Source organism: Gymnogyps californianus, chromosome 1 (genome assembly GCF_018139145.2).
Source record: "Gymnogyps californianus isolate 813 chromosome 1, ASM1813914v2, whole genome shotgun sequence".
NCBI lineage: Eukaryota > Metazoa > Chordata > Aves > Accipitriformes > Cathartidae > Gymnogyps > Gymnogyps californianus.
The window spans coordinates 177,975,853-177,990,111 of record NC_059471.1 but is presented as its reverse complement, the minus strand read 5'-3'; the positions used below and the strand labels follow the sequence as shown (position 1 = coordinate 177,990,111).

General features: G+C 38.5%; 1 protein-coding gene across 1 annotated transcript in view; it reads left to right on the top strand.

Annotated features, from left to right (window-relative positions):
• The window catches only part of TRHDE (thyrotropin releasing hormone degrading enzyme), a 217,990-nt gene that overhangs the window by 74,393 nt on the left and 129,338 nt on the right, over positions 1-14,259 (top strand). The window contains exon 4 of the mRNA XM_050904731.1: positions 12,154-12,308. Coding sequence (XP_050760688.1) covers positions 12,154-12,308 — 155 coding nt within the window. The remainder of the gene's footprint in view (positions 1-12,153; positions 12,309-14,259) is intronic.

Genomic DNA, 14,259 nt, shown 5'->3' with positions numbered 1-14,259 from the left:
GGGAGCAGTCACCATGGGTTCACCAAGGGGAAGTCAAGCTTGCCCAACCAGATAACCTTCTATGATGAAATTTCTGGCTTGGTAGATGAGGGGAGAGCAGTGGGTATTGTCTACCTGGACTTTAGTAAGGTCTTTGACACTGTCTCCCATAAGATCCTCATAGAGAAGCTGATGAAGTATGAGCTAGATGAGCAGACAGTAAAGTGAACTGAAAACTGGCTGAACAGCTGGGCCCAGATGGTGATGATTAGTGGTATGAAGTCTAGTTGGCCAGTCACTAGCAGTGTACCCGAGGGGTCAATGCTGAGTCCAGTCCTGTTCAACATCTTCATTAACGATCTGGATAGTGGGGCAGGGTGTACCCTCAGCAAGTTTGCGGATGACACAAAACTGGGAGGGGTGGGTAATACAGTGGAGGGTTGTGCTGCCATCCAGAGGGACCTCGACAGACTGGAGAAATGGGCTGACAAGAACTTCATGAAGTCCAACAAAGGGAAGTGCAAAGTCCTGCACCTAGGGAGAAACAACCCCGTGCACCAGTATGTACTGGGGGCCGACCACCTGGAAACCAGCTTTTCAGAAATGAGCTTGTGAATGTGAAGTTGACCATGAGCCAGCACTGTGCCCTCACAGCAAAGAAGGTGAATGGTGTCCTGGGCTGCATTAGGAGGGTTGCTATGAGGTCAAGGGAGGTGATCCTTCTCCTCTACTCAGCACTGGTGAGGCCACACCTGGAGTGCTGGGTCCAGTTCTGGGCTCTGCAGTACAAGAGACACATGGACATACTGGAGAAAGTCCAGTGAAGGGCTACAAGGACGATTAAGGGACTGGAGCATCTCTCCTATGAGAGGAGGCTGGGAGAGCTGGGACTGTTCAGTCTGGAGAAGAGAAGGCTCAGGGGGGATCTCATCAATGTGTATAAATACCTGAAGGAACAGTGCAAGGAAGATGGCACCAGGCTCTTTTCAGTGGTGCCCAGTGACAGGACAAGAGGCAATGGGCACAAACTGAAACACAGGAGGTTCCTCTTGAACATCAGGAAACACTTTTTTTCAGTGAGGGTGACCGAGCACTGGCACAGGTTGCACAGATATTGTGGAGTCTCAATCCTTGGAGATATTCAAAAGCTGTCTGGACACAGTCCTGGGCAGCCGGCTCGTGGTGGCCCTACATGAGCAGGGGAATTGGACAAGATGACCTCCAGAGGTCTCTTTCAATCTCAACCATTCTGTGATTTTGTTAGAGCACTGCACTGATACCACGTTAAAGGTACATTAACGTGGTACTGAAGAATTTAGTTTTATGTTTCCTGTTATACTGTTTGTGAATTGGCTGTGGGATTACAGAGAGATCTCTTTATCTAATTTTCAGTCCTTGTTGCCTTTTCATGGACTTTTCCAATGTCTGTAAATGGGATTTCTTAGTAATGCTTACAGTAGTGATTAAAAAAACAACATTTGGCACAAATTTGGTCACCTAATCCATTATTCCAAGGAATCTCAGTATCTTTTCCATTGGCTAGACATGATGATAATGCTGTCCTTGTGGTTTGTGCATCTTTGTGCATTAACAACTCTCCATACTTCCAGTGCAGTACTTTCATTGTCTGCCCTTTATGCTTTTTTGTGTGTGTTTAGTTTTAGCTTGGCATTTTTTTAATCTTTCCAAAGTTGTCCAAAGCCTCTTGCCACTCTCTCTTCCTGGTTTTTCCCATATGAAGTGTTACTATGTAAAACTTGATACCCTGTCTGTGCCATCACAAGATGAATGCATAACCTTTTCAAATGGCATCTGCCATAATTTTGCGTATTCATCTAACAGAAATATTTGACATCAATGGTCTCTCAAAATATCTCCCCTTGCAGGCAATAAAAAGAAGTTCCAATTTTACATGTGTTCTTCCTTGTGCAAAAGCAAGGGAAGACGTACCTTCTTTATGTTGTCTTACTTATTATATCCTGGAATTGTCTTACTCTGCTCTCTGACTTTGAGAGCAGTGAGGCTGCAATGGGGATCAGTCGCTGCAAGCCCACTGCTATCCCAAAGTGGTTCATTACTGGTGTGTTAGCATTAGTGGTCTCAGTTAGCAGTCAGTAATGAGCTGCATACATTTTATTCTATTTAGATCTTTGTATAATGCAGGTGAAGATTGATACAGAATGTAAGCTCCAGTGGAGGTCACATTACACACTGAAAAATGCAAATGAATTACCAAAGGGAGGGGGAAATGTTTTTATCCCCTCATTGAAGTCATTGAAGTAAGAAGCTGCTTACTAGCCAGTTTAGTATGGAAGATAATTTCTAGTCTAACAAACAGATATTTGCATATCTAAGGAAGTGAACAAGCACTATTAAGAAAAATGGACAGACTGTCTCTCAAAAATGGGGGAAACAGAATGAGTCAGGATGAAAGATGAAGTCTGTTTAGATCCCAGGAACGTTTCAAAGGTGAGACTGGTACAAAAAAAAAAAAGCCTGTTGTGGTTTAACCAAGGGACGTGCAGAAATATGAAGATCTAAGAGGGAGTGGAGGAGTGCACCTTGAAAGTGCTCCATGAGAAGTTCATCTCTTGCAGATGAATTCTCAGACCAGAACTTCTGAATAATTTTTCGATGATAGGGAAAACATGAAACATAACGTGTGCACAAGGACCGGAGCCGTGATTGCCTGCTTGTCAGTGCTAGCTCAATATGGATGTAAGTATGGATCAGTGTAAATACATTAACATAGATTTTGTCTATTTGGTTGTAACCTTTGTAAGCATTTATTACAGCGTCTGTTTTGAAAGTTGTTGATAAAATTTGTTACCGATTTTTTACCTCAATATGGCTTAAATGTGATTTAAGGGAACTAACAAGACATATTTTATACAAAAGGGTAGCAATACCATACCCTAGGGCATTTGTGTATCATAAAAGTACCCAGAAAATACTAATAGGAGTTGGTGTTGCTGTCATCATTCCCTTTGTCAATATAGTCACTCCATCGGTGGAGGGAAGAGATGTAATCCATCACCTTTCCAATATTTCTTCCCCCACACTGAAGAGGACTATCGCTTGTCCAGGCTGTCATGGTGTGTGCAGTTCCGCATGTTCTCTGAGCTCTGCATGATTTTCTGTCTCGGGTTTCTTTTCTGGTGGATATTGGATTATCAATCTTACTCACTGCCTCAGAGATCTGTCTGATCTCTATAAGCTTTGTTCTGGACTGAATGACTCCTGTTGTTTGTCAGGCTCTGCTTTTCCTTCTTTCTGAGTCTCCCGGTAGTCTGTCGTTGAAGTACTTCTCCCAGGTCTGTCACAACCTCTTCTGTTCTCAGCTCTTGTTAGCTCCTTGCCAAACTTCAGTAGTACAGTTCAGTTTGTATCAGTCACCAGCCTCTCTTTAGTGTGTCACTTTTCTTTTGTAACTTCAGATTAAAAACATTTCTTTCTAGAGTTTTATTTTTACATGGTTTGCGGTATTCTTCCATTTTTGAAACACAGTTTCATGTTTGGCTTCTGTTCTCTGAGTTAATTGAAACTATTAAACACTTCAAGTATATCTGAAACCACAACTGTCAGAAATAAGGTTACTTTCTAACTATTGTCTTTCTCTTCACTAGTAGCTATTGCTTCCAGGTGCAGAACGAAGCACCATTTCCATCTCTTCCCATTGTTTTCCATGCTCAGAGAGATTTTGAGCTCTGGTGGAGGTTTCAGCCACTCTACTTTTCCATCCTTCTTATTTCTTTTAATTCCTTTTTCTTCCCCCTGCTGATAACCATGTGGGGTTCAGGAATAACTCTGGGCCCAAGACGCTTAAAAAACACCCTCTTTATTCAGAGACATATTACTGCCTGCCTCTGCGTACCACGATGTGGGTTGAGCGGAGCCTGTTGCTCAGCCTTCCTGGGCCAGGGAAGTGAAGCTTCTTAGAGGTTCAGGTCCTGGTGCTGCATTTTACTGTGGGAAATGTGGAGTAACTGTGTAGAGAAGGATGATTTTTTTTCTGTCACAGTCTTGCATGCCTGCTATTTAACTCTGATTTTTCACCTGTGATACGTAACTGCACAGCACGTTGCTGGCAGCCTGTGCCCATGCAGACCCAGAACAGAGTGAAGGAGGAAATTCACGTAGTTAAATCTCTCCAGGGTATCTAAATGCACCAAGAAGTTCAGCTTTGACTTTCACATTTTGGTCCCACTGGCCCATCGGTGTGTTCCAGTGAGCCTCTTGTAAGGGTGAATACGGATTCTGTGACAAGACTTAGTTTAAGTGGTTACATCCTTGGGCAGGAGTGGGGAGGAGAGAGTGTGGGCTTGCATGAGAACAGAATGAGTCCTCTGTTATTCGTGTTTCTCTAGAATTCAGGATGACTTTTTTTTGTGGTATGTCACAGAAAGTTATTGGTTCTTGGTGTATTAAATAAAACTGATGAATAAATTACTATTTTTACTATTAAGATAGTAAAAATTTATCCTGATCTAATATTATCTAAAGAATTTGCATAAGAATGTAAGATAAACTTTATTTTAGGGCTTAGGATAAACAGCAAGACCTAAAAACAATATCTCAGGAGCTATCCAGGACAGTCCATTTGTATTTCTTCATCTTACTGTGGAGGAGAGGAGAAGATAAATAGATACAGGCCCCACAAAAACATTGCCTTCAAATGTAATGCATGTGATTAGCTATATTGTAATTTTATCTCCAGGTGGAATATTGTGATACATATTTTTGAGATACTGGTAATGCAAAATACCTGCCTATCTTCCCAGAATTCCTATTTCTACTTTCACTGCTAAACTCTGCCCATCACCTGTAAATACGATCTCACTTTAAAGCAAACATAAAAGAGGTAAATCTGGGTATATGGAGTGTTGTACTAATGGAAACATTCATGTCTTTATTACTGTGATGCAAATCAGTTTCATGTATGCCAGATGAAAAGATTTATTTTACCTCATTGTTATAATTCTTAAGTAGTATGGATTTCTGGAGTTTTCTGTGTACCTGCACCTCGGTTTTGCAGCGAAGGGAAGGAATACGGCAGTGGCACTTGATCATTTTCTTTGCGGCAGTATTCATACTGGAAGTGCTCAGTAATCAGTGACGTGTTGTTTTCAGCCGTAGAATCCTCATGCTCTATTAACTGTGGTGGTAGGAAAATGGCTGTTGGCAATTTTCCATCATGTCAATGCTCTTAGTATTTGTGTTAGAAACAGTATTTATGAAGGCAACAAAAGTCTTTCTTGTTTTTTCCTCTCTCCAGATCTTTCGGTGTTGAGAGTTGGAATGTATTTTCTCTGTTCATCTGTTGTGTATATACTGTAAGGGATGCACATACAGTACTAGCCCTGTAATTTGGAGTAACAGAAACCTGAGTTGATTTTAGTCTGTGTCTCAGTTTGTTCCGTGTAACTCTTTGTTCTAATATATATATCTAAGAAGAGTTTAGAATACCCACATTATACTGAAGGCTGGGAAGAAAGGTTTATATTTATAAAGAAACTTTGTGAAAGATTTTTTTTTCCTTGTTTGTTACTGTGCAGCAATTCATAATGAACTATCCAGGTATTATTTAAAAGAAAGGCATTGTTCATGTAGAGGTCGATACAACCAAGATGATACATAATTCAGCCTCAATGGGCGACTGCATTCATTTTTCATTTTAACATTGAATCATTTGACATACTTTGAAATAACAAAGCAATGATCTATAGATTGGGGTTATGAAAATTGAAAGCAATTTAATAATATGCATGTCAAATAAATCAACGGGTTTCTATTTTATTTTCTTAAACTGTAAACTAGCCATCACCCAGTGTCAAGGCTCAGTTGCTGGAAAAAACAGCAAGTTTTTCTTTCTATATTACTGCTTATTCTCCCCGCTTACCCTCCCCAGCTTTCTCTCCACATTTTTTTTTCCCTCTCAGATCCTTTAGTATTCACATTGCATTAAACATCTGCTATTCGTATCAAACACTCTGGAAATCCATCCATTGTTTATGTCAGTTAATGTTAAGTAATACTTTGTACAGCAGTAAGAAGCAATAAAAAACCCAGCAATAAACTGCTGTGTGTCAGTGATTTCTCCTCAGGGTCTGCAACAAGCCATTTGATTTGACTGAAATAATGGCAAACAGTTTCAGACCTTTGCATTAACTCTGCAGGCTAATGTCCGTGTGGGTTGATAAGTGTCATGCTTACAGAAGGGTATTGGTGGTGTAGTCCCAGAGATAAAAACAGATGGGTGCCAGAATAAGCATTTGGGTAAACAGAAATGTTAGTCGAAGATTTCCCGTGGGGCTGTCATCCAGGTTGTGTGCGACTTCTGTGTGTTTGAATACTTGGCATGTAGTGAGAGAAAATAGAATAACAGTATTAAGTTGTAGTTAAATGAAAGTAATAGTTAAAAGGCAGCTAATTTAGGGTACCTAGGTCCTAAGTGCCAAAAGTGAGATACTGAAATGGTTTAGTTTTCAGGAAACGTGCACTTAGTATTTTCTGAAAATCAGGTGTCTCAAAGTGTGTCAAGGCGAACATTCAAATCCGTTACTTGTGTTTCGTTCTGCTGTTGCAGTCAGTTGGAGACCTTCCTGTTGGCTTCAGAGAGCTTTCACCAAGCCCTGGGATGTTTGGTTTTTTTCGTTCCCCTCCCCTCAAGTAACTTTTTAAGGGGTTGAAAGTATATACAAGGCAAACTTGGTTTTCCAGCACAGACTTCTCTGTCATATACTAAGCAAACAGTGCAGAAAAGAAAGTTTTTCAGTAGCCAATTTAGATATTTCTTATAAGTAGTTATCAGTGGTTCTTTATCAGTAGAAAATTTAGATATTTCTTACAATAACTACTCGTTGACTTAATGGTTTTTAACGAGAGCTGTCACTTTTTATAGTTGGCTTGTTCCTTAAAACCTGCATAAATCATTAAATGGTATTCTGTTACAGAAAAGCATCTTCTACTTAGTAAAAGAAATGGCTTTGATTAAAGAATCTGAGTGGCAGAAATATAAACCCTTTTAGTAAATAGCTTTTTTTTTTTTTTTAAAACAACATTCATTGAGGAAGTTGCACAAGACCTTTAGAGAGATTTAATAAAGCTATTGATTGCATTATGCAGCATTAGGAAAGGGCAAAACCATACTTCAGGTTTTCATTTGTGAAGACTAAAATAAACTGATATTAGTCCATGCTTTCTCCTAATCTGTTGAAATCGTTGTCAAAAAAATGAAATACCTGGTAGCAAGAAATCTACACCTGAAATCTTGAAGAAAGCCTCTCTGAAGAAATGAATGAAAGTAAAGTTGTGAGAGGCACGTAGGTAAATTCAAATTATTTTTATAGTGTCATTTTTGTAATAAAAATAGGGATTATAAGGGAAAAACATGGAGCTCATGAAGTGAACAGTTTACCTCTGTGTGCCTCCTGGTTTTATTAAGGAAAAAATATGTGTAAAGATGCTTGACAGAAAATTCTTGTTTCTCACTGTATGTTCTTCTCATTTACAAGTTGCAGTGTTTCAGGGCTCTCAGATTTATTTGGGAGACTTATCATGTATGATAACAGAAAATTCACATAAATTGTTGACACAAAAAGTTACTCTTTTTTTTTTCCCCTAGTAGATGCTTTTTATCTTCCACCTTGAGTATTAGAAATTTAATACTGTCATATTTTCTGCAGGATCTAGCCCTTGGTTACATTTCAACCAGCAGCTAAACCAAATAAAATTGCAGTGCATAATATTAGTAAATGTGTTCAATGCATGTGGATGTCTGTCTGTCTTTCTGTGTTTATACACACACTCTTATTTATATGTATAATAAGGATGTGTGTCTATTATACCAGTATGAGTATACCACTGTTGCTGATTGGCTCGGCCTTGGCTAGCGGCGGGTCCGTCTTGGAACCCGCTGGCATTAACTTTATCGGACATAGGGGAAGCTTCTAGCAGCTTCTCACAGAAGCCACCCCTATAGCTCCCCCCCTACCAAAACCTTGCCACGCAAACCCAATACACCCCATTAGACTTCAAACTGAGGTGGTTAAACATAGTGGAATCACAGTGGTGGAAAAGATGCTTTGACGTTTGTGAAAGAGTAGGATGATAAAGGAGGGGAAGAACCCCCAAATTCAGGGTACTCTGCATGAGAGAGATGGATCTTGTTTTGCATTTAATCCTATTCAGTTTTAATCCTGCTCTCATTTAAAGCAAGAGTGATGTTCCCAGTTGCGTGGTTTGGGAAATTTAATGGTTTTTAAGGGTGCCTAGAAAATACTGTAACTCAGTGGGGGAAAAGGAAAAACAGTATCATTTGTTCAAATTGCACAGATACTAAGTTCATAGAGAAAGTTAAAAAAACATCAGATGTTGATCCACTTTGTGACCAGCTTAGGTGTTAAATTGCTAATTTCTATTTTGCACTATGATAATACTTGCTAATAATGTCAGGCAATTATATTCTGATATAAGCTCACGTAGTTATGATGCCTTAATTAAACATTTGGAAATAAAATAAACTGTTGAGCTGTGTACAGTTTTTGTAACTTGAAATGTTTTTCATGAGATTCACAAAGAAATAGATTTAAAAAATGTCCAAATGCTATCCTCGTGTTCAAATAATTGTACCAGTATAGTATGTTAGTGTGAAGTTCCAACACGTTTTTGTCCTGATGGCTTTTCTGGTGATTTTATTTTAGCTGTATAGTTTTTACTTCTTGGTCATGAATTTAGTCTCTGTGAAGGCCAAGAGGTGGAAACCCTCTATTATTCCAGCAGTACACAGGACTCTCTGCACTGCTGTATCAGGAAATCTCAAGTAACAGTTTTATGATGTATGAGGATATTATTCTCTGCAAGCAATAACATGCATTTCTATTTCCCCAGCAATATCCACATAATCAAACATTCACAAGTGCTTTACAAAGAATTTAATTAAATAGTGTGCAGAGTAACTGGATGCAGCATGCACACAAGCTGTTATATATTCAGTAGTTCACATTTTGCAGTTAGTGCAGAACACTTTTGAGCAGTAATATGTGTGAATGATATTTCTATCAAGACGTGCATCATCACCCCTCCTTTTGTACGTTGCTCCTTAAAAATTACACTAAAACCTTAACAGATGTCACCTCCAGGAGCACAGGATACCTTCCTCAGTGTTCTAATGGTGTGATAAACAGAGGGAAATACAAATTCTCATGTTGAGACTTGAACATCAAACATTGGTCCTCTGAAATCAAACGTTTATGACTCCCCAGAGAAAGACATAGATTATTGTGTCTTTTACCACAAAACTAAGCGTGTTTGGAATTTTATTTAAAGGTAGTAGAAATTTGTGGAGCAATCAAGACCAACCACTGAGGAATTTCATTTCTAAACTAACACCAGGACTTGGACATTCAGAGTTTAGACATGGACAATGAGAAGCAAATATTTCTCATTTTGTGATAATGAGTATGTTCAGAGTCCATTCTGTCAGTCATTGGAGATTAAGAAAGTCTCTTCTTTGGCATTAAAGTGTAGTGCATCAGACCCTGCACTAGGAAAAGGTAGGAGTGTGTTCATATATTGTAGTACACTTCTTAATTCATTCAGCATTATTGGTATGCTCGTGTCACCTGCAAGGATTAGCATTCTGGAAACCAACAGGGTTATCTATTACGTTTCGTTTTGTCTGTTCAGAAAAGCCCTTTAAGCATTAGCCGATGAATGAGAGGAGTTTCCAGGCTTTGCAGAGCAACGGGGCTGCGTTGGATCAAAGTGATTTAGAATATCCCTCTGCGGCTGTCTACCTGCAAGGCAGTTAGCCGTCCATCAGAATGGAAGGTTTTATTGGTATGTCGGTGCTATAAAGTATCGGTCTAAACCAGCAGACCAATACCAATGACACAAATAGTGAAAGACAGTCTATAATTAGCCTGTAGAGCTGTTTAGTATGAGACCTCACTCTGGTTTCCCAGTTCCACAGAGTTATTCCAGTTTATTACTGGCTGACACTGACAAAATCTGTCCATTATGACTGGCAAGAAAGACCAAAAACTACAAATGAACCCGAAGGAGAGAAAGGAAACAGAAGGATCAGTTAAAAGTAGGGAACTGGTTTTACTTTCATGCTAGTTCTATTTCGGTGTTACTTTGCTTATTTGAGGGAATTGCTGAAAACTTAATTGGTGTAGATAAGAACAGAGTCTTTCTCTATTCTTCTTCTGAAGATGCCTTTTGGAGGAAAGTTTAATCGCTGTTGGAGAAGTTACGGCTTTCTTTACAGAGTTGAGAATGGGAGAGATCCGTGTTTAATGTTAATGAAGATTTGCCATTAACTTCAGTGATTTCACCCGGTAGCCTTTGTGTCCTTTTTTTTTCATCCTTATCCCTTCTTTGTATCGCAGACAGGAGTTTTTCATTTTGCATGTCATTTATAACAAATTGCAGTTATTCTAAAAAATTAGTACAGTTTGAGCTTCAACTGAAGAAGAAAAGGAAAGCATGTAGTTTTGAATTTACTTGCATGTCTAATCTTGAGCACCATGTTTCGGATTTTTGCTTTATTTTATTTAATCAGGCTTTTGTCTGCCTTTATGTAAAATATTTATTCTTTACCATTTGTAGTATGTCTCTGTTTGCAATTTGGATATTTTCAGTTTGCTTGTATTTGGAAGTAGCTGCTAGACTCTCTCTGTGCTTCCAGTAGAAGGCTGGTATTTTTATGCTTCTTGCAGCAGGCCCTTTTTGGGAGTGCTGGAATATATTCAAGTTCTCCATTCCTGATATTTCAGTGGCAACTTCCTGTGAATCCTGAAGTAGAGCTCCTGCTGTCAGGTTGTTCTCCAAGCCAATTCCACCACACGTATCAGCAAGCCAAAATAGACAAACTTAGGAGATGTGTCAGTGCTGTGATATAATTTAGAGTGTAATTTAGAATAAGCAGGTCCGAATTTTTCTTCTTCAGATTGGGAAGTCAACCCAGAGACCTTTCATCCCACCCCGTGAAGTACCACCTAGATATATTTGTGTTAACTGCGATGAACTAGCTTTGGAACGAGAAGTAATACAGCCAAATGAGAGGAGTGTGGCAGCCAGGCTAATTAATTAAGAAGCCAGGCAAATTAATTAAGAAACCAGGCTAATTAGTTTGACTGGAGGGAGCACCATGCTGATGTGACAGTGTAGCTTCCAAAATTCTAGCTGATTTGTACACAAGTTGCACTGGGCTTCTTGTAGACATACAAGTTGTTTCTGGGCTCTTTCAGATGTTTTTGCCATGAAGCAGCATCGTGTATTGGTTTATTCCCTATGTCAATTTACTGTAATTTGAGATTTATTTCCAGACTGATAGTCAATTTTAGTTTCTTCTCAGTCTTCTGCAGTAAGATTTTTCTAACACATGGATAGACATTGTAATATTGTCTTGTTCAACCTCATGCCACTGAGAGAAATTCCCCACCACTTCTTTTTTACCTGATGAAGGACCTTCCCATCTTCTTCCTAATATTTTGTCACTTACTGAATACAAAAATGAAGTAATACTCCTGAAGTTGTGTATGGCAGCATTGTTCCAGCCTGCGGGGCTGGGAGATGGCTGTCAGCAGTCCTGTTCTCAGAGGACGCATGCTAGCAATAGTGCACGCTGAAAGATACCTTGTTTTGTAAGAACTGGTGATTCTGAACAGTTTGCCATCTTTCTGGTTGTTATGAAACAGTATTTCTTCAGTGCTCCCCTTAATGTCAGTCCTTACTTACAGTTTGATGTGCAAGATGTTCATAAAGGAGTCACTTTAATGAAAAGATAAAAAATATTTCTGGTAAAAGTCTGTGTTACTACATTGATATGGTATAGTAAACATGAGAAGCGTATCAAACCCAGAAGGAGATCAACAAGGTATTGTAAATCAGCTGGATTCTGTATAGAAAACTTCAATTAGAAATACTAAGTACTGTGTTACAGCAATAACATGGTAATCATGTGTGAACAAATAGTGGTATAAGATTAAAAAATTAATATTTTATTAATTTTTCTTAAATACATTACTAGGGAGCTGAGATTAAGTTTTGTTTTTTACATATATGTTATTTAAAATGCTTTTAGTGATCATTTATGGCCTTACTTACAATAGCTCTTCAGCATAGTACCTCCCACAAGGAGTTAACGTACATTTTTTCTATTTCTAGATCTGTTAGCTGTGCCTAAGCATCCGTATGCTGCTATGGAGAACTGGGGACTGAGCGTTTTTGTGGAGCAAAGGATACTGCTAGATCCAAGCATTTCTTCTATATCATACCTACTGGATGTCACCATGGTCATTGTACATGAGCTATGTCATCAGGTATTAAAGGTGTTCAGATACTTGATGTTAATGTCAGAAACCATGCATTCCTTTTCAAAACTGAAAATGAATTTGTGTTGTTCACATAGACAGTTGCAACTTTATTGTAACTGGAGTCCAAATAATACAGAGATCTGTAGGACACATCACTACAATGCAGAAACTGGGAAGACTCAAAATGGGGATAGAAGAGAAAATCAGTAGCAATGAACAACTTCCCTGTCTTCTGTATGATTATATTCTGTATGTTTGTGTGTGAGTGTGTTGTTGGTATGTAGATAAACACATTGATAACTGTAGAAAATGATTTATTGCAGAACTATAGCAGATTCGTACTGAGTTTCACGTTCATGTCAAAAAATGTTTTGGCTGAAGTCAATTTGGTAGTCATCTTCTTCTTCCGTCACATATACACATACTTCCATTTTCTTTTTCTTTTCATTTTTTTTTAATTTGGTATTGACCCTCTGTTCTCTAACGGTGGATAATTGAGTCTTTATGTGTACAGAAACTTTTGTATCAATAAGAAAACTTTGTAATAAACCCATATTATAATTTATTTTACATTTCTTCCCTCTTCTTATCTCAAACTAAACACATTATGAGTGTTTAGTAATATTGAGTTGAATGCAAATGTTATTGAAGAAATTTGCTACAGGGGCAGGAAGCCCTGTCTTGCACTCATAAGAGGCATAATCATAGCCTTCAGGTTAAAATGAATGAAATCCTACTGTGTAATCAGCATGGCTTACATCTGTGACTTTACACAGTATTCTTTAAAAGGCAATGCAAATTCTTAACACTTTCTGCAAATAAAAAGTATCATATAAAAAGGAGCCTTTGTAATGGAGTGCTGGTAGATGAACCTGGAAATAATAATGTTTGGTTCATATTCATGTTTCACATTGAAGCTGTCGATGAATATGAAGTCCTCAACTACAACATGGAATTTTTATTGAAAGTTATTGCTGGTTTGTTCTCAATACGATCATCTGATTTTGTTATATGCTCTTTCTTGTGCAGTACAATAGAGTGGCACACTATTCAGCTAGAAAAATTACAGTGCCTTAGGAATCACGTGTGGAAAACACATATTAGGTCATCAAATCCTGGCTCCTGTTAGTATTAGATTCTTCCATGTGGTGCGTTTTGTAGTGCGGGTTCAGTGCTCTTGACTACAGGGTTACGCCGCTTCCCTTAAAACCTTTCGATTAAATCTGATGGTTGATAACTTTTTCCTAGCGTTGAGCTTAAGTCTCCCTTTTCCTGAAGTCATTCCATTACTTCCAGTTATTATTTGCACCACTTTAATAATTTCCTATGCTTCCAAAGCAATTTATACTTCAGATGTGGGCAATTATCACATCAGTAACTTGCCAAGTTTGTTTATTTGATTCTTATTGAAACCGAAGCCTTTTTACATTGTTGTGGGAATATCAGAGGATCATGAAGTGGGTGTAAACTATATTTGAATTTATTTTAGGGTAGCAATGTGGTCATAGAGTGCTTTTAAGTGACCTTAAAATTGCAAATGAGAAGGTCTACTTGGTGTCCATGTTGATATTACTTTCAGTGCTGTTTGCTTAATTAAAAGTATCTTCCTCCATTCATGTTGCTGCTGTTTCTGTTTTAGTACCATGCAGATCAGGTCCTTGCTCAGCTGCTTCACTGGATAGCTAGACAAGATAGAAAATATTCAGATGGAAAAAATATTATTTCTACTTTTTAGATGCAGAACTGAGTCACAGAGAATATGGATTGTTCATCCGCAGATAAAGTTTAATGGGAGAAACCCTCCAAAAATACAAGCCACAAAACACTGTCTAGCACCTTCATCACAGTATTGTGTTTATTTAGCCGTTTTTTTTCTCCTTTTATCTTACCATACCCAGAAGCCCCTCAAGGAAACTTTAGCTGTGGATAGCATAGAGCAGGAACTGTAAACAATACT